The sequence below is a fragment of the Panthera onca genome, chromosome A2 (genome assembly GCF_046562875.1).
Source record: "Panthera onca isolate mPanOnc1 chromosome A2, mPanOnc1 haplotype 2, whole genome shotgun sequence".
Classification (NCBI taxonomy): domain Eukaryota; kingdom Metazoa; phylum Chordata; class Mammalia; order Carnivora; family Felidae; genus Panthera; species Panthera onca.
The window spans coordinates 162,238,288-162,257,191 of record NC_138340.1 but is presented as its reverse complement, the minus strand read 5'-3'; the positions used below and the strand labels follow the sequence as shown (position 1 = coordinate 162,257,191).

Here is an 18,904-nt window from a genome sequence, read left to right as displayed (position 1 = left end):
ACACAAAAATAACAAACATTAAAAAAAATTAAAAGAAAAAAAAGAACAGAAGAGGAGAGGAAGGAAGGGGAGGAGAGGGGAGGAAACTTCCATTCTGCTCCAAAGACAGCAGTTAGCTGGCAGCCTCCAACTATGACACTTTCAGGACCCACTTCAGCTTTGAGCCAAAGCCATGCCCTTCCCAGCCAGTCCCTAGCCAAAGGCTGCCAGTGCCCAATGCAGGATATCATCACTATGGGTCAGTCTTTGCCCTAGAACCCACTATTCAGATGTGCAGCTCTCCCTACCCAAGCAGCGCCTCCCCTGTTTCCTCCTGCATGTGTCAGACCTGCATCACAGTGTGGAAGCTCTCTCAGACCAATTCTGCTTCCTCTTTATTTTTTTGAAAAGGTTTTACATTTATTTCTTTATTTTGAGAGAGACAGAGACAGAGCAAGCAGGGGAGGGGCAGAGAGAGGGAGAGAGGGAGAGAGAATCCCAGAAGCAGGGCTTGAACTCAGGAAACCACGAGGTCATGACCTGAGCCAAAAAACAAGAGTCAAACGCTTAACCGTCTGAATCACCGAGGCAGCCCTCTGCTGCTTCTTTAGTCTTTAACAGCCTTGGCATCACCCCTGTGCCCTGTAAGCCTCTGGCACTCCTAATTCTCAGCACGTGCCTCTCGGAGGAACCCACATGGCAGTACTGTCGCATGTCTCAAGCGTGGTCCTAAAGGAAAGTGGAGACGGATGTTAGGTCTTGCCTGGGAGAAGATGCCACATTGCTTAGCCCACCCATCCCCCACCTCATGCAGCTCCAATGTCACCTGCTCAACCTAGGGTGGCACACTGGGGTTTGTGCCTGCCTTCAAACAGAAGAGAGGCTCTGGGAAGAGGCACAAAATGCCTTCTAGGCTTTATTCCTTCCATGCTCTTGGTTCTAATTTATTTGTCCTTGCTCTAGTGAAATGCCCAGAGTGGAAGATTCCTGAGCTGGCAGAGGCCTCATGAAATGGCTGTCACCCACTCTAAGGTCCTCATGCACCCAAGATGCAAAAACCTCACCAGAGTCAAGGTGTCTAAACATCTGCATAGCCTCTTCATGGAGGCATGGTCTGCCCCGGAGTCAGAAAAATAGAAATCAGGAGGACGTGAATTTATAATATAATTCATCTTTATTATTTCACTCAATTGAATATACTTATACATACATTTTCCAGAATGTGTCATTTTCAGGGTTATGCAGAGTACAACAGTATTGATGGTGATGGTCCATGCTCTGATAAGTGGGTTAATCTTGAAGGCAACTGATAACTTTCCAAAAATAAAAGTATATGGATGATGTAGATCCTGTCCTCAAAGCATATACAAAACAGTTAATACTGACAGCATCTGACTACACCTACCTGGAAGAAAACCCCATGGTTCTCGTCTCAAATATTGCCCGTACAGGCGCCCCTCAACATAACCTGCTCAAATGTCAGGGAACACCACCATCCTGGAACGGAGAAGCAACCTTAAGTGTGGAGGCCACATTCCACACCAGCCTCAGACTGCCTACCCTCAGACTTCCTGATGTGAGACACAACAAGCCCCTAGTGTGTTCGAGACTATTATTTGAATCCTCTGAGCTTTACCCTAATTCCTAACCCACGGGGATCCAAAAAAGAGAGAGAAAGTGCAAAGGAATTTTCAACTTGTCTGGAGGCAATCTAGAATTCTACATAGAATTCTGGAACTTTGCAATGTTGTCTCATGTTGGCAGTTTTACCACATTGTGGATTTTTGTTCTACTGTCTTTCACTGTGATGGTTAGCAATAAAATCTTTGGAAACCTCACAGACTCATGGTCATTTCCTAAGGAACAATAAAGAAGAGTAGACTGGGGCCCACTTTCCATTCAGGCTTGGAATGAAGACAGCACTAAAGAATATCCGCCCCAGGAAGAAAAGAATGTGCTGGCCCTGAGTTCTGCCCAATGGCGACAAGGCAGCTCAGGAGACCAGCATGCCTGACAAGCATCCCTGGGCACCCAGAGGCCCACGGGATCCAGCTTGTCCACTCTGCCACACCAGGAGTTGGCTGGACACTGCTCATTACTCTACCCTCGTGTGTCTGGATCCCCTGGTTCGTGGGTATTTGTCTGTATTCTGACCCCGGGCTGGCCTTGGTCACCGTGTCTGTCCTGACTCCACTCTATGTCCACAGGTGAGGTGATTCTTGTGATTTAATTCTGACCCTCAATGGCCACTCAATCTCAGGAGCCTCTTTCAAGATTTCCCCACCTAATTTCTCCTTTCTCCTTTCTAATCCCCTGCCCCAGGCTGACAATTTATTCACCTACTAAGAGCTGAAACATTGCAAGGTGGCCAGCATGTGCCTTTCAAGCCCTCTAAGACATGGACCCTCCTCCCCTCCCACCAGCCCTACCTCACACCCATCCCCAACTGAGGGTGTCTCTAACTTAAAGACACCCCACGTCCATCAACTACCGATGATACCATATCTTTTAAATTTTTCAGTAAGTTTTTGGGCTTGTCCTTTTCCTGGTTATTTCTAATGATTTTTTTGACATTCTCCCATTCATGGGGGTAACCATGCCCTCTGTGGCTATTTATCAGATCAACGGCCATTGTCAAAAGAAGACTTGCCTGGTTTTCCCTGGCTTGGCCAGTTTCTTTGTTATTAAAAGCACACACTCGCTCCTCACACTTCTTAGTTATGCTCTTAAGAGCTTTGTTATCTGTCTCCTGGAGGTAAACTTTGAGGTCCCCCCCTTCTAGGTCTTCCTTCCGAGTGAACAGCACAATCGTGTACTTCAGAACTTCCTCCCCAAAGATGGTCTCTAGATTCTTCACTGTCTTTTTGTCCTCCTCAGTGAAGCGTCCCAGCTGGAACACCAGGACCAGAACTATGTTCCCTCCCTCACAGCAGGACAAACAGTGTTTGACCTCCTCCTCCAGCCCAGATGGAGGAGTGCTGGCCGTCAGGCAGAGCAAGGGACTGTCCACAACCACAACCCTCCACCCTTCCCACATCCTCCTGCTGCTCTGGCTCTTCTTGGTGATCAGCTGTGTTCGGAGCTGGTCGAGGAAGTCACGCCTCCCAAGGATGGTGTTCCCCGTGGCGCTCTTCCCGGTGCCGCTGCCCCCCACGAGGACAATGCTCAGCATGTCTGTCAAAAGGAAAGCAGGAAAGATTCATGACCATGGGCAGATCTGTGTGCGACTTTCAAAGTGATGCCAGACATCACAGCAGAGGATGCTCAGAGAGCACTGTGGCCACCCCCTCACCCGGCAGCTCCATCCCCAAGTATGGGGGTGGGGGGCGGCTTCTTCCAGCCAAGCACTCTGTGAACCCACAAGCACGACTTGGACCACCGTCTCTGCCCGGTGCTCACCCATGACATGGCCACTGTCCTTATCTCTGAACTTGCTCCCTCTTCCTGGTACCTCCTCTGACTCCTGTGGGTGCTACTGGCTGTATGACCCATCACCTACTCAGATACATCCGGGCTATACATCTCATCTCTTGGGCTTCTGTTCCTGCTGCAACTATGGCTTCCTGTTGCCAACCTAGTGCTGTAACTGCAGCAAAATCTCCTCGATGTATTTGAAAATTTATGCCATAGAACTGACTGTTCATGAAAAAGCAACTACATATATTATCAACAGATTACTAGTTCCTTCATTCGGACCATGCTACAATTCATGTCTCATTAAAACCACATTAAACTGAACTGTGTCTTTCTTTCATCAAGGAGTCAAAGAGTACTTAGAGGTTATAACCGTGAACACGCCCTCCCCTGTTCTGTGGGGCAATGACGGAGAACAGATGTCCTTCTAGATGGAATGACAGATGTACAGAGCCCTTGCAGAGTGTGCTAGTGGGGACTCCTTGTGACTCTGCACTTGTCCTGTGGTCTTTCTCTTCCACACTGCCCTTTTCCACAGTTCTCCTCAATTATGCATCGCTGGCCAAGTTACCAATATCCACCCAGAAACAAAGAGTGAGGGAAGCCTACCCTGTTCTGTTCCCCCAGGGGAAATTATTGAACTGCTTGTCCTGAACCCACAATCTCATAGTTATGCGTAAAGGATGAAAAAGAGATTAATCCTCCCACATTCCCACATTTGTCACAGGCTTCGGTCCTTGCTCCCATACCCTCGGAAGGTGGCTCCCAAGAACCTCCATGATCTCCCACTTCATGTAGAGGCACGAGCCCTCCATTTCCATCATTGTTCCAGATAGCTAGTGTGCTCTCTGCGATGTCCTCCAGCTTTCTCCCAGCCATCCAAACTCTGCCCATTTTCTAAAGCCCATTTCAAACTGGGCTTTCTCCACACAGCCTCTCCTGACATTCCCGCATATCTATGCTTCTTCAGGAGGCTCTCCAGCACCTGGGGCTCCATGGCAAATATGAAAGGGCTCTTTTGAGTCTGTATTCTTCCCAGGTGAGGACATTTGCCATGGGACAGAATGGGATGACTCATACTGGCCTGGAAGAATCTCAGTTCAGGGCAATAGAGTATGTAGCACAGAGTGCATGGGGACTTCTGCTAAAAAAGCAGGTAGTGGGGCTGGACTGAGAAACCCATCTAGCTGGGGCACCTGGGTGGCTCAATCGGTTGAGCATCTGACTTCAGCTCAGGTAATGCTCTTGTGGTTCGTGGGTTCAAGACCCACATCAGACTCTGCTGTCAGCATGGAGCCCACTTTAGATCTTCTCTCTCCTTCTCTCTCCCTCCCTCAAAAATAAATTATTAAGCTTAAAAAAAAGAGGGGTGCCTAGGTGGCTCACTTGGTTAAGCATCCAACTCTTGATTTCAGCTTAAGTTATGATCTGAGGATTTGTGGGTTCAAGTCCTACATCAGACTCTACACTGACAGTGTGGAGCCTGCTCAGGATTCTCAACTCTCTCTCTCTCTCTCTCTGCCCCTCCCCTGCTTGGTCTGTCTCTCTCTCTCTCAAAATAAATAAATAAACTTTTTTAAAAAAAGAACCAAGAAGTTAAGAGAGGGAAAGAGAGAGAGATGGAGTGGGCTTAAGAGAAAGAGAAGAGCAAACCAATGGTTCAGAACTATCTCATCACCACCGCTGAGTCCTGAGCCCCAAACCACAGATACACTGTGGGGGAAACGGGAGATTAGAAAAAGCTCAACTCCTTCCCTTAAGTCCTTCACCATCCCCTTGGAGAGATGGGATAAGGATCAGGAAGGAAAAATTAAAGAGTTCGAGGTGTGGACAGTGTGCGGGGGGAAGGCTCATTACCTTAGGAACATTTGAAAAAGGAAGGAGAAAGAGAAAAGCTCGTCAAGAGCCTGGACCTGTCCTTTTTAGCTTCTCTCTGCCCTTCAGAAAATAGAAAGCTCTTGCACATGTCACATCTAGCTGTCAAAAGCATATATAAAATGTGTTTTACACAATATGTACCTTCCTGGCTGATGACGCATGGCTTGGCCCTGTTCTGCAGCACCAGGTCCACGATCTTTTGTAGGAGCTCGTCCACCTGGCACTGCTCCTCTGCCCCCGTCAGTCTGTAGTTGAAGGCGCTATACCGGTCTTTGCATTTCTTAATGAGCTGGTAGAGAGCTTCATTATTGCTTTTCAAGAACATCTCTAGATCCTGGTCCCCTAGATCTTCCTTCCTGGTGAGGAGGACGATCATGTACTCAATGAATTTCTCTCCAAAAATGCTTCGGATGGTGGCCAGCACAGCCTCATCCGTCTTGGTGAAAGAGCCCAGCGGGGTCACCAGCAGGAAGGCATGGAGGCCTTGAGGGGCATGTCTCTGAAGCTCAGCTTTAATGTCCTTTGAAGATGCAATGTCCGGAGTATCAATGACCCAAATTTTCCTCCCTCTCCAGATTCTGCTCACAGACGCAAACATCTGGGTTACCGACTTTTCACTGAATTTGGTCTCAAAGACTCCCTTCCCCAGAAGGCTGTTCCCGGCGGCACTTTTTCCGGCTCCACGCTTCCCCACAAGCAGGATCCTCAGTTCCAACAACTCAGGGCTTGGTTCACATCCTGTGGCCTGCAGCTGCTTTTCCCCTGGCCCTGTGGGACAAAAGGGCAGATTCAGAGTCTCTTCTTGAGGCCGAATATGGAGATGTGGACAGGTTTTATGATTTCTCCTCCTTGCCAGTTTTTACAGAGAATGGCAGTAATGCTCTGAACAGCAGGACTGTAGTCCCGGGTCAGAAGTCACTCACCCATTCAAGTAAAAACCACAAAGGCGGCCACGAATAAATTAGGAGATGTGTAAAAAGCTCAAGACCTCCCAGAAACATGAAAATCAGTTAAACTTGGCCTTTACAAGTCTTCGTCCTTAGATTTCCTTTCATTTGCTACCAAAGTCCATGAAGTCCATGGGCTGAGGCAGGACAAGGGAGAATCTGAGTTTAAAATGCCCCTTGGTGGTATATTCATAAAATGTTAGACTACTCAGCAACCAAAAACAAAAACAAAACAAAACAAAAAAGAATGAATGAATAAATGAACTATTGATATGCAACACGCATGGATCTTCTAAACATGCTAAATGAAAGAAGCCAGACACGAAACCACATGCTATCTGATTCCACTATATGAAGTTCAAGAACAGACAAAATTTAATCTATGTGGATAGAAATCTGGGTTGCAGTTCCCTTTGGGGAGAGGCAGCAGGAACTTAGGTAAGGTGACGGAAATGCTCAAGATCTTTATCTAGAGGATGGTCACTATGGGTAGATACATAAAGTCACTGAGCTCTACACTTAAGATCTGTGCATTTCACTCTACATTCATTATGCCTCAATACATGACTGTAGAAACTTGTGCCACAAAACTGTCTCTGCACACGTGCCCTGTCCCCATCACTTCTCCTTGATCCAACGTCAACACCAGACCTCCATGCTGAGCAAAGGGCAGAGTCAGCAATACAGAGAATATTCAGAGTTTGAGGCATCTTAGGCGCTAAGGGTATGGATTGTCACTTGGTGTCAGAGCCGCCAAGTCTGGGAGGTGGAATGAACGCGGCATTTAAAGAAAGCCACTGAAATGCTAGTGACACCACGTCCTTGTTATGTTGCCTTGGGAAAGCTCCTACTTTCTTCCAAATCACCTCATACAAGGCTACATCGTATAAAAGGTCACTTCCAACTTTTTGAGCCACCCTGTGGCTACCCGTGGTGTGCTATTTCCTCACCACCACGAGGCAAAATTTGGGGCCATAACAGGTAAGTTCCTTCAGGTCTTGACAGAAGGGCATCCGGAGAATTTTAAATCCCTACTTCTGCCTAAGCTCACATCTTTCTGGCTAAGTTTACTCATCTGTCAATGAGACTAATGATAATACCACCCTCTTCCTAGGGCTGTCATGAGGAATATACTTTAGGGTTGTTAAGAATATATGGTTGTTATGAGAATTATATTTATACGCTAGGAGGATTGAATTATTTCTATATATTTTTCCAGCACATAATGTCAACTGCAATTATTATCATTATTAAAATTGAAATAATAATAAAAGAATAATTATTTTATTTAATAAATAAAAATGTTATAAACATTCTAGTTAATTAAAATTATTATTATTATTATTATTATTATTATTATTTTATTGTTATTATTTGGGGGAGTTCTATGGGGACAGAGATCTCACCTACCTTATTCATTGCTGAATATTCTGTGCTTGCACAGAGCTGGCCCAGAAATAACGTGAGAGTCCATCAATAAAGGGATAGTTGGGGGCACCTGGGTGGCTCAGTCAGTTAAGCTTACAACTTCGGCTCAGGTCATGATCTCACAGTTCATGAGTTCAAGCCCCACATCGGGCTCTGTGCTGATGGTGCAGAGACTGCTTGGGATTCTCTTTCCCTCTCTCTGCCCCTTCTGTGCTCTCTTACTCTCTCCCTCTCTCTCTCTCTCTCTCTCTCTCTCAAAATAAATAATTAAACTTAAAAAAAAATTTTAAGCCTGATTTAAAAAAAATAATAAAAAAAAGGAAGGAAAGAAGGAAGGCAGGAAGGAAGGGATGGTTGAATTAGGCGTGTACGCCCTTACCGTGAACAAAACTGCATCTACTAAACAGAGCGAGGTAGATCTATATGTATTGATTTGTGCAGTGTGCAGGATGAATCATTAACGGCAATCATTACATGGATACTGAACTCCATTACGGAATCCTATAAATTAGTGCTCCCCAAGAAGGTAATTTCTGCTTTCCCAGTAGGAGCCAACATTGTATAGTCTTGGATCCAGGGCCAGGAAGACAAGGCTGAGTCACAAAAAAAAGCCACGAAAGACAAGCCCACCTCCACAATATTTCAGAGAAAGCCAGGGACACCCACTCCATGTCCACCACCTTTGCTGCTGCCATACCTACTCCCAAGTGTTAGGAGTTTCCTGGGGGACAGGTTGTGGACACCAACCTGAGCAAGGTCCCTAGAGCGCATCTTTGTTTCTAATTATCTATTTTTTCCACTTCATGTTGATGCCTAATGCATTCAAAAGAATATAGATATGAGCTTAACTTTTTTTTAATTTTTAAGTTTTTATTTATTTATTCATTTTGAGAGAGCACGAGCAGGGTTGGGGGACACAGAGAGAGGAAGAATCCCAAGCAGGATCCACACTATCACCACAGAGCCAGATGCAGGGCTTGAACTCACAAGCTGTGAGATCATGATCTGAGTCAAAATAAAGAGCTGGATGCCCAATCAACCACCCAGGCACCCCTGAGCTTAACATTTTTAAGGATCATCTTACCATGTGGATTGTCCCCTTTCTGAGATGTGGCTTCATTCACATGATCCTAGAAAATAAAGTGGGAAATGATGCTCAGAGACCCAAAATCTCATCTTTTCACAAAGCAAAGAAATGGAGGCATAAGTATATAATTCAGAGTAATTTGATGATTGGGATGTGGTCAAATTCAGGCCATGGTCCTATTCCTTGTTGGCTTCTGTAGACCCATCCATAATGACAGTCGATCCTGAAACCCCATTGTTGCCACCACAACAGGCTTCCCAGAAATATGAAGATGGGTCTTGTTCTCACTCAGGTGAGTCCCATAAATGCCATCTAACCAAGGTATTTGTCCTGAAGCTCTAACTTTCCTTCTCCCCGGTCCCCAGTGGTAATAGCAATCCCTTCCAAAGTCTTCCAGAGTTTTTTCTGTTCCTGGAGAAAATCCAGAGGCTTAAAGACAGCTTCTGGATTCCCCAGAAGAAGAAACTAGCCCAGTGATGTTTGTGATGTGCATCTGAGGGACCAGGGGAAGGGAGGAGATTGGGAATCACGCTCCCCACACATCTCCGGTGCCTTCTCCCTGCACCACACCCCCGGTACAGAGATGATCCTTCTTCTGACGTGAGAGCCAGGAAAATTTGGAACCTTCTCCATCCAGGTGGGCAAATGGAGACAACAGAGGATGGAAGGCCAAACACACAGTTGGTATTCCCTTCCCCTGCCTGGCCAAGCCATACAGTCGCACCCCAAACTTAAATTGTCATGAAATCAAAAGAGAAGGTGAAAACAACGATACACAATGTGGATGAATCTGCTATTCTTAGAAACTCCCAATACTTTATTTTAACCTTATCTTTGTTAAATTTCCATGCTAGCCAAGGAAATTTTCCCTCTGCTTTCTTACCTGGCCTTACCCCAAACCATTGATACCTTCCACCATCTCCCTCCCTGGGTCTTCTCCATTCAGCTCTGATTATCACACTTCTTTCTTCTTACCTGGCACAACTCAAGGTCTTTCATGTTCTTTAAATGGAAAACATTTTTACAATGCAAATGTGTATGATCTAAAAATTAATAATGTTTTTAATGTTTATTTATTCTTGAGAGAGACAGAGCACAAGCAGGGGAGGGGCAGAGAGAAAGGGAAACACAGAATCCTATGCAGGCTCCAGGCTCCGAGCTGTGAGCACAGAGCATGATGGGGGGCTCGGATTCCACAATCCATGAGATCATGACGTGAGCCAACTAACCCACCCAGATGCCCCTAAAAATTACTAATTTTTAAATTCCCAATCCACTACCAAAGGAACAATAGCTAATTCACATACATCCTTCTATGTTTTTCTAAGTTTATACAAACACACACACAAGCATATATGAACACTTCGGGAGAACTTGGCTAGGTTTCAATCTGCTTAATACTATGTCCTGTACATCTGTACAAATCAGTACATATCGATCAACCCAATTTTTCTAGAAGATGCTATTTACTCCACAGCATGGATATGGAAAATTCCATACTAATGTAACGATTCCTGTATTTTTTTAAAGATTTTATTTTAAGTAATCTCTACACCCAACATGGGGCTTGAACTTAACAATCTCGAGATGAGGAGTCATATGCTCTACTGACTGAGCCAAATGATTCCTTTATCGATAGATCATAAGCTTATTTCTGGATTTACTATTTGAAAAGATGCAATGATAAATATCCTTATATATACATCTTTATATGTGCAAATGTTTTCCTTTCTTGGTAACAGGGTCCTAAAAGTGGGAATCTTGCTCAGTCCCTGGGTTGTTAAAGTCCTTAATGTCTCCATAACTTATGTGAAACTTATACACGTCCATGATAATAATAACAGTAATAATAATGGCAACTATGGAGCGCCTGGGTGACTCAGTCAGTTGGGCGTCTGACTTAGGCTCAGGTCATAATCTCATGGTTCATGGGTTTGAGGCCCATGTCGGGCTCTGTGCTGACAGCTTCAGATTCTGTCTCCATCTCTCTCTGCCCCTTCCCTGTTTGTGCTCTCTCTCTCTCAAGAATAAACATTAAAAAATTAAATAATAGTAATAATAATGGCAGCTAATAATTACTGAATGCTTGCATTTCAAGTATTTGCAAATAACTTTGTCAGCATTTCATTAAACCCTGAGATACATAGTATTATCCCTTTTTACACAAGACAGAAAAATAAGATACTGTGGTCAACAAAAAGGATAGGAGTTCTGTCCCTCAGGGAGTCTGTGGGGAGGCAGCCATTGAAAGCACATACAGAGCAACCACTTGACTGGCTGATGGCCATGAGGAGGAGAAGCGCCCTGAGGGAAGGGGGGCTGTAGGAGCTCATCCCAGGGGCCCACAGGGAAGACTCTCTGAGCAAAGGAGCTCTAGCAGAGGCAGACCTGGAACGGGGTGGGATGGGAGAGGGGAAGTGTCCAGGTGGAGAAAATTCCAAGTTCAAAGCTCTAGAGCACACATGAGTATAAGTCAAGGACCCCACAGGGAAGGCCGTTGGGACCAACACATAAAGAGCAAGTTAGAGGGTGAGGGGCCAGCTCAGGTCAGGGATTCCAAACTTGATCTGAAGATCAACGTACAGTCACTGCAGGATTTTACACAACAGGGGGTTGTGTTCTGGGTACACTGCGGACAGTTCATTCTGTGCCCCTTATCCTCTCTGCTGGCATCCCTGTTCCATACAGCCTTCAGGGGAGAGACAGAGGCTATAAAGGAGAGAGAGAGGGAGGTCAGGGCTAGGAGATAAGAGAGTGACAAGTTCTCCTGAGCCTCAGGGTCCTCGTCGTACATTGAATAGGTGTGAAGATTTGATCAGTCTGGGGGTCTGGGACTTAGCAGGTGCTCAGTAAATATTGCCTTCCTTCTCATTTCCATCCTGTTTGGGTTTAACACTCACCAGTTCTCAGAAGATTCACTCTGACCAAAGCTGCCCCCACGTTGGATTTTTGCTTTGCTTTACATCCATGGACACTTGCATTTAAAGACTCCTCTGTACCAACATTCACTTACTTATGCTCAATCAGGAACTGCTTCGTGTCTTCTGCATGAGTCACTCAAACAGAAGCGTGAGGTCCTCGAAAACAAAAGCCTGGATTTTTGTATCTTCCTTCATTACAAATATATTTTCCACTCAAGTCTAGAAATTAAATAAAATACCACTCTGGCTGTCGTGTAGAAAATGGATTGAGGGGTAAGGCACAAGAACGAATGAGGGGAAGGTTGTTTGTAAAACAGTACAGGCAAGAACAGAGGCTGGCTTGGAGCAGAGCGGGGGCAGTGGAGATGGAGAGAAATGCATGGATTCCAGGCACACCGATCACACAAGACCTAAGGACTTCTCAAATATCAGCTGCCAGCTAGTAGTAGCAAAGCCGACCTCTGGGTTTAGGTTCAAGGAGCATCAGGAGCATCACCACCATTTACCCAGTTGAGAGAAAACTGAAGTCTCATACATCTCAGAGGGAAAACCAAAAGTGTAACCTTGTGAAGCCTGAGATCCTGTAGGAGAGCCAAGTGGAGACATCAGACGGCAACTGGATAAGGGAGCAGGATTCAGAGGAGAGGCCTGGACAGGAGTGACAAATCTGGAAACCATTAGCGATCAACGGAGCTCAAAGCTGGAGGGCAGAGAATTGAGGAAAGCCTAGAACCACACCCTGAAGATCTCAACTTTTAGAGGCCATGTGAAGAGAACTCAACAATCTCCAGAGGAGCCAGAAAGAGTAGGAGGAAAAAAAACAAAAAGAGTATAGCTGTATTGAAGCCAAGGGAAGAAAGGGTCTATTTGTGTGTCCAATACTGTGAGGGAAAAACTTAAGTAAAGACTTAACTGTATCCATTAATTTGCCAATAAATTTCAAAGTCCAAAGGGTAATCCTCAAAGCAACCTACCATCTGGTGCCTCAACTTTCCAGATCATAGATAAACACCTCCTAAACAAAGCCTAGGTTCCATCACACAATGTGACAGGTCACTTATCCGTGCTTGTCTTCAACCCACTAGCTCTCACCACAAAGATCCTTGAGGACCTTCAGCATTTCTTACCAGGAATCCACTGCCTTCATTTCTGAGATTCACGATATATGGTCCTCCGTTTTCATCCACCAAACGCTGGACCATGCAGAGGAGCTCCCTCACCTGGACATCCCGCTCATCCTCACTTGCCTTGTTGTTAAAAGCGCAGTATCGGCCTCCACAGTTTTCAACCAACTCCCTAAGGGAGTTCTCATCTTCAATGCAATCTTTCAGTGAGTCATTCTCCAAATCATCCTTCCGAGTGAAGACAATAATGATGTGCCTCCTGGAGTTAGCTCCAAACACCTCCTGGATCCCCTTGACTGTCTCTATGTCCTCGACCTTATAAAAGCTGATGGGGATTACCAGAAGCAGGACGTGGAGGCTGGGAGCAGAGAGCTCGAAGCAGTGTTCAATGTTACGTTGCTTGTCTTTGGCACAAGACTTTGAGGAGAAAAGGTCAGGGGTGTCAATGACCACAATCCTTCTCTCTTTTGTGAACCCACTCTCTCTCTGGCATGTTTTAGTCACCATCTGGTCACTGAATTTGGACACGAATGCAGCTTTGCCCAGAATAGTGTTTCCTGTGGCACTTTTTCCTGCACCACTTTTGCCTAAGAGGAGAAGCCTCAGTTCCGGCATGGAGCACTCTGGCTCCAGTTTCCTCTCCTGACACAGGCTCTGGTTGGTTCTGCTGGGATAAAAAGCAACACATCAGTGTTCAACCCATGCAAGAGTGGATAGAGGAGCAGCAAGAAAAATGCCTTCCTTTTTGGCTTTTCCCAAAGGATGTGGCCTACTGAAGTCAACTCAGGCCAGATTGGGATAAGAAATCCTGTTTCCCACAATCTTCTCCGTGCTCTTGTCTCTGAAATAAATCCACACTGGTAAGATGCCCAGCACTGTAGGGGCACCTGGGTAGCTCAATCGGTTGTGTCCAACTCTTGATCTCAGCTCAGGTCATGATCTCACGGTTTGTGGGATCGAGCCCCACATGGGGTTCTGCGAGGACAGCACAGAGCCTGCTTGGGATTCTCTTCTCTCCCTCTCTCTCTCTCTCTCTCTGCCCCTCCCTTGCTCGCTTGCTCTTGTTCTCTCTCTCTCTCTCAAAATAAATAAACACTTTAAAAAAAGATATTCAACACTGTTGACTGACTAAACCAACAACCCCCTTCTCTGTATTCATCACCCATTATACATGCTGGGGGAAACTGTGATAGACAGAATAATGCCCCCCCCCCCACCAGATGTCCATGTGCTAATCCCTGGAATCTGTGATTGTGTTATTTTACATGGCAAAAGGGACGTTGCCAATGTGATTAAGGCTCTTGAGACGGAGAGATAAGAGGATCCTAGAGGATCATCCAGGTGGATCCATTATAATCACACTAAAAGAGGTCCTTCCAAGAGGAAGATAGGAAAGTCAGAGTAAGAAAAAGGAGATGTGAGGACAAAAGCAGAAGTCAGAGAGTGAGAAAGATTTGAAAATGCTACACGATTGGTTTTAAAAATGGAATAAGGAGCCACGAGCCAAAGGCAATGCAGGCAGCTTCTAGAAGCTGGGAAAGGCAAGGAAATGGCTTCTGCTACACAGCCTCCTCCAGAAGAATCCTGCCCAACACTGATTTTAGGACTTCTGACCTCCAGACTGTAAAATAATAGCTTGGTGGGTTTTTAGCAACTAACTTTGTGGCAATTTGTTACAGCAGCAACAGGAAATTAATACGTTCTCTCTCCCAGCTTCCTTTCGACCAGGGGTGGCCATGTGACCCAGTTCAACCTGATGACAGTTGAGGGAATATTTGCCTGGGTCTTTTGGGAATGTTATTGTTTTCTTGATGATAGAGGCAGACTCAAGTAGAGAGCTCCTGTTCTCACCTCCTCCCCCTTCTTCTTTTTATTTTTTCTTTTTATTTTTTTTTAAGTTTTTTTAAAGCTTATTTATTTGTGAGAAAGACAGAGCATGAATGGGGGAGGGGCAGAGACAGAGAGAGACACTGAATCTCAAATACGGTCCAGGCTCTGAGCTGTCAGCAGAGCTTAAACTCGGGAACAGTGAGATCATGACCTGAGCTGAAGTCGGACTGATGCTTAACCAACTGAGCCACCTAGGCTCCCCCTTCTTCTTATTTGACATTTAAATGTGACATCTGGAATGGCAGCAGATATCATGAGGCAATGAGGTAACAAATAAGAGAACAAATGTTGTTGAAGGACCCCAGAGCAGAAAGATAAAAGGATCCCCGATGACATCACTGGGCTACCAAAACATCCTTGAGATTGCCCTTTTGCTAAGTAAACAGCTGATATTCTAATGATTTAAGCTGCTGCTACTCAGAGCATGGTTCACGAACAAGCGATATTGCCAATAACTGAGATCATGTTAAAAATACAACATCTCAGCCCCACGCCAGACTTGCTGAATAAGAATTCTTCATTTGACAAGTTCCAGGTGATTCTCATGAGCATTCAAGTTTGAGAAGCACTGGTGTTAAGCCACCATTGGTTAAAGATTAGCATTCCGGGGTGCCTGGGTGGCTCAGTCGGTTGGGCGGCCGACTTTGGCTCAGGTCATGATCTCGCGGTCCGTGAGTTCGAGCCCCGTGTCAGGCTCTGTGCGGACAGCTCAGAGCCTGGAGCCTGTTTCGGATTCTGTGTCTCCCTCTCTCTGACCCTCCCCGTTCATGCTCTGTCTCTCTCTGTCTCAAGAATAAATAAACGTTAAAAAAAAAAAAAAAAAGATTAGCATTCCTAACTGAATCAGAAACCACTGGAAGAGCCAAGTTTCCCAGCACTATTTCTTTATTTTTTTTTTCATGTTTATTCATTTTTGAGCTAGAGAGACAGAGAACACAAGTGGGTGAGGGGCAGAGAGAGAGAGAGAGGGAGACACAGAACTTGAAGCAGGCTCCAGGCTCTGAGCTGTCAGCACAGAGCCCGATGCAGGGCTCAAACCCACAAACTGCGAGATCATGCCCTGAACCGAAGTCAGACGCTCAGCCGACTGAGTCACCCAGGCTCCCCTCCCAGAACTATTTCTTGAACAGTCCCTTTTCCAAATGATTCTGTCAGATACCAGGGGCCCATGTTTCCATGAGTCTTTCCCTAGGTTGTCTGTTTTGTCCACTGGACACTTTATTCCTGAACCAGAAAGCCTTAATTACTAAAACCAAGATGACTTAATGTTATTCTACTAAAAATATAACTCTAAAATGAGGCTTCATTATGTAATGGAGCAGGTTCCAACACCTTGCTATTGTTCAAAACTGTCACAGTATTCTTGGCTTTTTAATCCCCTGTAGAACTTTGAAAATCAGTTGTCATTGTCTTCAGGAAACCCTGTTGAAATCTAGAGTGTCGTTGCATTGAATTTGTAGCTTACTTTTATTTTTTTATTAAGTATTTATTTATTTTGAGAGAGAGACAGAGAGAGAGCACATGCACAAATCACAAGGGGGCAGAGACAGAGGAGAGAGAGAATCCCAACATGGGACTCGATCTCACAGACTGCGAGATCATGACCTGAGCTGAGGTCAAGAGTCGGACGCCCAACCGACAGAGCTACCCAGGCGTCCCTGCAGCTTAGTTTTAGAAGAATGGACATCCGCATAGAGTTGTTCTCCCCACTCCTTTTTTTAGTCAGTTTTAAATATGTTCTAATTTCAATCATTTCTTTTTGATCCATAAATTAAGAGAAGTAATTACAAAATTTAAAAATGAGCGGCACCTGGATGGCTCATTTGGTTGAGTGTCCGACTTTGGCTCAGGTCATGATCTCACAGTTTGAGCCCTACTTAGCTGAAGTGTCAGCTGGGGTCAAGCCTTTCATGGTTTTTCCAGACTGAACTGATCATCAACTCTTCTCTGGACTTCTGCAATAACAGAATCACTGATTCCCCCTGCTTCTACCCTTCTAGAGGCTATGGTCTGTAGACAGTCAGTGTGCTCCTGCACAAACAGGAGACAGATAATGTCATTCATCAGTCCAAAGTCCCCCCGTGGCTTCCCCCTGACTTGAAATAACAAGCAAAGCCTTTACAGTGGTCGACAAGACCCTACCCATCTGGATTCTAGCTGTCTCTCTGATCTCCTCTCCCACCCCTCTCCACATTGTTTTGTCTCCTGTAGTCACATGGACCTCCTTGCTGTTCCCCAAATGTGCAACCTTGGGCCTTGGTGCTGGTCGTTCACCTGAGCTAGAACACTCTTCCCCCGGACTCATGCAAGGCGCATTCACCTCCTTTAGATCTTTACAGCATTGGCCCTGTGGGACAGATGGCCTTCTTCAGTCATCCTACATTTAACAGCAATCCCCCTACTGCATCCCAACAGCATTCTGCGTCCCCCACATGCCTGTTCTGTACGCCCCCAGCAACCACTGCAACCACCTTTCACATTGTGCATTTACTTGCTTATTGCTTTCTTTTGTCTCCCCATGGCTAAGAGGTAAGTCCCATGAGAAGGAGGACCTGCTTTATCTTGTTCACCATCGCATCTATGACCCAGAGAAGGCATTCGATAAGCACCAGCTGATAGTATTTACTTCATCTAACTTTGAAATTCTCTCTACCACCCTTGGTATGAAACCCTGTAAGAGCAGAGACCATGCCTGTCTTGTCCTGTGTCCCTAGTCCCTGATATTGTGCCTGGCTTAATAGTATAGGCTTAATAAGTGGTGTTAAATGAATGATCATGGGGTAGAGGGGTGAGGAAAGGAAGAAAAACAGTTTTTAGAAATGAAGAGAGTGACTGAAGTGATGCCACTTTGAATTAAAAAAAAGAGAAGTAACTTCACACTGTATCCCAAGCCAATGAAGTGACATTTTTTGGAACATTAATTTTTTTTAAAAAAGACACTAGTGGGCAAATAGCTGAAGGAAGCAGAGACCTCCAGCAGGTCTGAAGAAGAAAGAAATTGATTTCCCAAGTAAGCTCCACTGCTCACATGATTACCCATCATAGTGTGTGTAAATTAATGAGCCTTTGCTAAACTGTGTGTTATATTGAATCAGGGACCCACCCAACCTACGCCCTTGCCTTGCGAACTTTTCTCTGGAGCAGAAGGGGTGCCTAGGTGGCTCAGTGGTTGAGCCGCTGACTTTGGCTCAGGTCATGATCTCAAGGTTCATGGGTTGGACCCCTATGTGGGGCTTTCACTGACAGCGCTAAGCCTGCTTCGGATTCTGTCTCCATCTCTCTCTCTCTCTCTCTCTCTCTCTCTCTCTCTGCCCCTCCCCTGCTTGTTCGTTCTCTCTCTCTCTCTCTCTCTCTCAAAAAATATTTAAAAAAAAAAAAAGTCGGACAAAAGGTAACCAAAACTCCCCCTCCCTCACTCTCTCCTTTACCCACACTCCCCTCTGACCATCTCCCAGCCCCTCTGGAGACCCCAGCAGGGCAAGGAGAGAGAGAAAACGAGAGCTTTCACTCCAGAACTATAGTGACACTCTCCAGCAACCTGTACTTGTTCTCGGGGTATAGCTCGAGGGGGATGTGGGTTCAGCCGTACAAGCAAAGCTCCCAATGGTCTGGGGAATCTGCCCTGCACCCGGGAAGTTCAAGCCCACAGAAAGAGATGGCCAGAGAAGCTTCCAGAGCCTAGCCTGGGGAGGACGCACTCCCAGCCCCGCAGGTCAGGCAGTCATCAGGAGGACAGAAAAGCATTCAACGGTGACAGCCCAGGGGGCTCAAATGTAGGCAAAATCATAAGTCTTGTTTGGGGCAACCACCGGCCATCCCGAGGGCTCAGTTAAGGGGACCCGACAGCGCACGGGGTGGGGAACAAAAGCGAGCGTGGACGGGGCGGATCCGTGGCTACCAGCCTCCTCCCCCAACCCTGCCATCGGCCCCTCGCCGCCGAGCCCTCCTCGGGGAAGGCGAGGAGCCCGCCTCCCTCCCCCATCCCCCCTCCCCCCTCCCCCGCTCCCCCCTCCTCCCCGCGACCCGCCCGGCCTCGGCCCCCCCCCCCCCCCCCCCCCCGCGCGGATGCGCAGGCACCTCGGCTCCGGCTCCGGGCGCGTCGTGGGCACCATGGCTCCGGAAAGTGGCCGAGAGCCCCGCAGCAGCCAGCCCAGGGCGGGAGGAGGGCCGCGCGGAGAAAAAGCAGGGGCGGGCCCTCAGAGGCGGTGAGGGTGGAGGGGAGAGTTGGGGCTGGTG

At 46.4% G+C, this 18,904-nt stretch overlaps 1 protein-coding gene across 1 annotated transcript; it reads right to left on the bottom strand.

Moving 5' to 3' along the window:
- Window positions 1–1,726: 1,726 nt before the first annotated feature.
- On the bottom strand, window positions 1,727–18,878 carry GIMAP8 (GTPase, IMAP family member 8). The gene is made up of 5 exons (XM_060625709.3): window positions 18,746–18,878; window positions 12,782–13,442; window positions 8,731–8,776; window positions 5,413–6,039; window positions 1,727–3,153 (listed from the first exon to the last, which is right to left on the bottom strand). The coding sequence occupies exons 1-5, from the start codon at window positions 18,778–18,780 to the stop codon at window positions 2,438–2,440; spliced, it is 2,085 nt and encodes a 694-aa protein (XP_060481692.3). The 5' UTR covers window positions 18,781–18,878; the 3' UTR covers window positions 1,727–2,437.
- Between the last annotated feature and the right edge of the window lie 26 nt (window positions 18,879–18,904).

Bases quoted from the DNA above. Each gene is read 5' to 3' on its own strand.
- GIMAP8 (XM_060625709.3), bottom strand. From the start codon at position 18,780: ATGGTGCCCACGACGCGCCCGGAGCCGGAGCCGAG. The intron at 13,443-18,745 runs GTGCCTGCGCAT...TTATCCCAGCAG, and splicing joins CGCCCGGAGCCGGAGCCGAG to AACCAACCAGAGCCTGTGTC. The intron at 3,154-5,412 runs GTACATATTGTG...TCCTTTTGACAG, and splicing joins ATGCGTCATCAGCCAGGAAG to ACATGCTGAGCATTGTCCTC.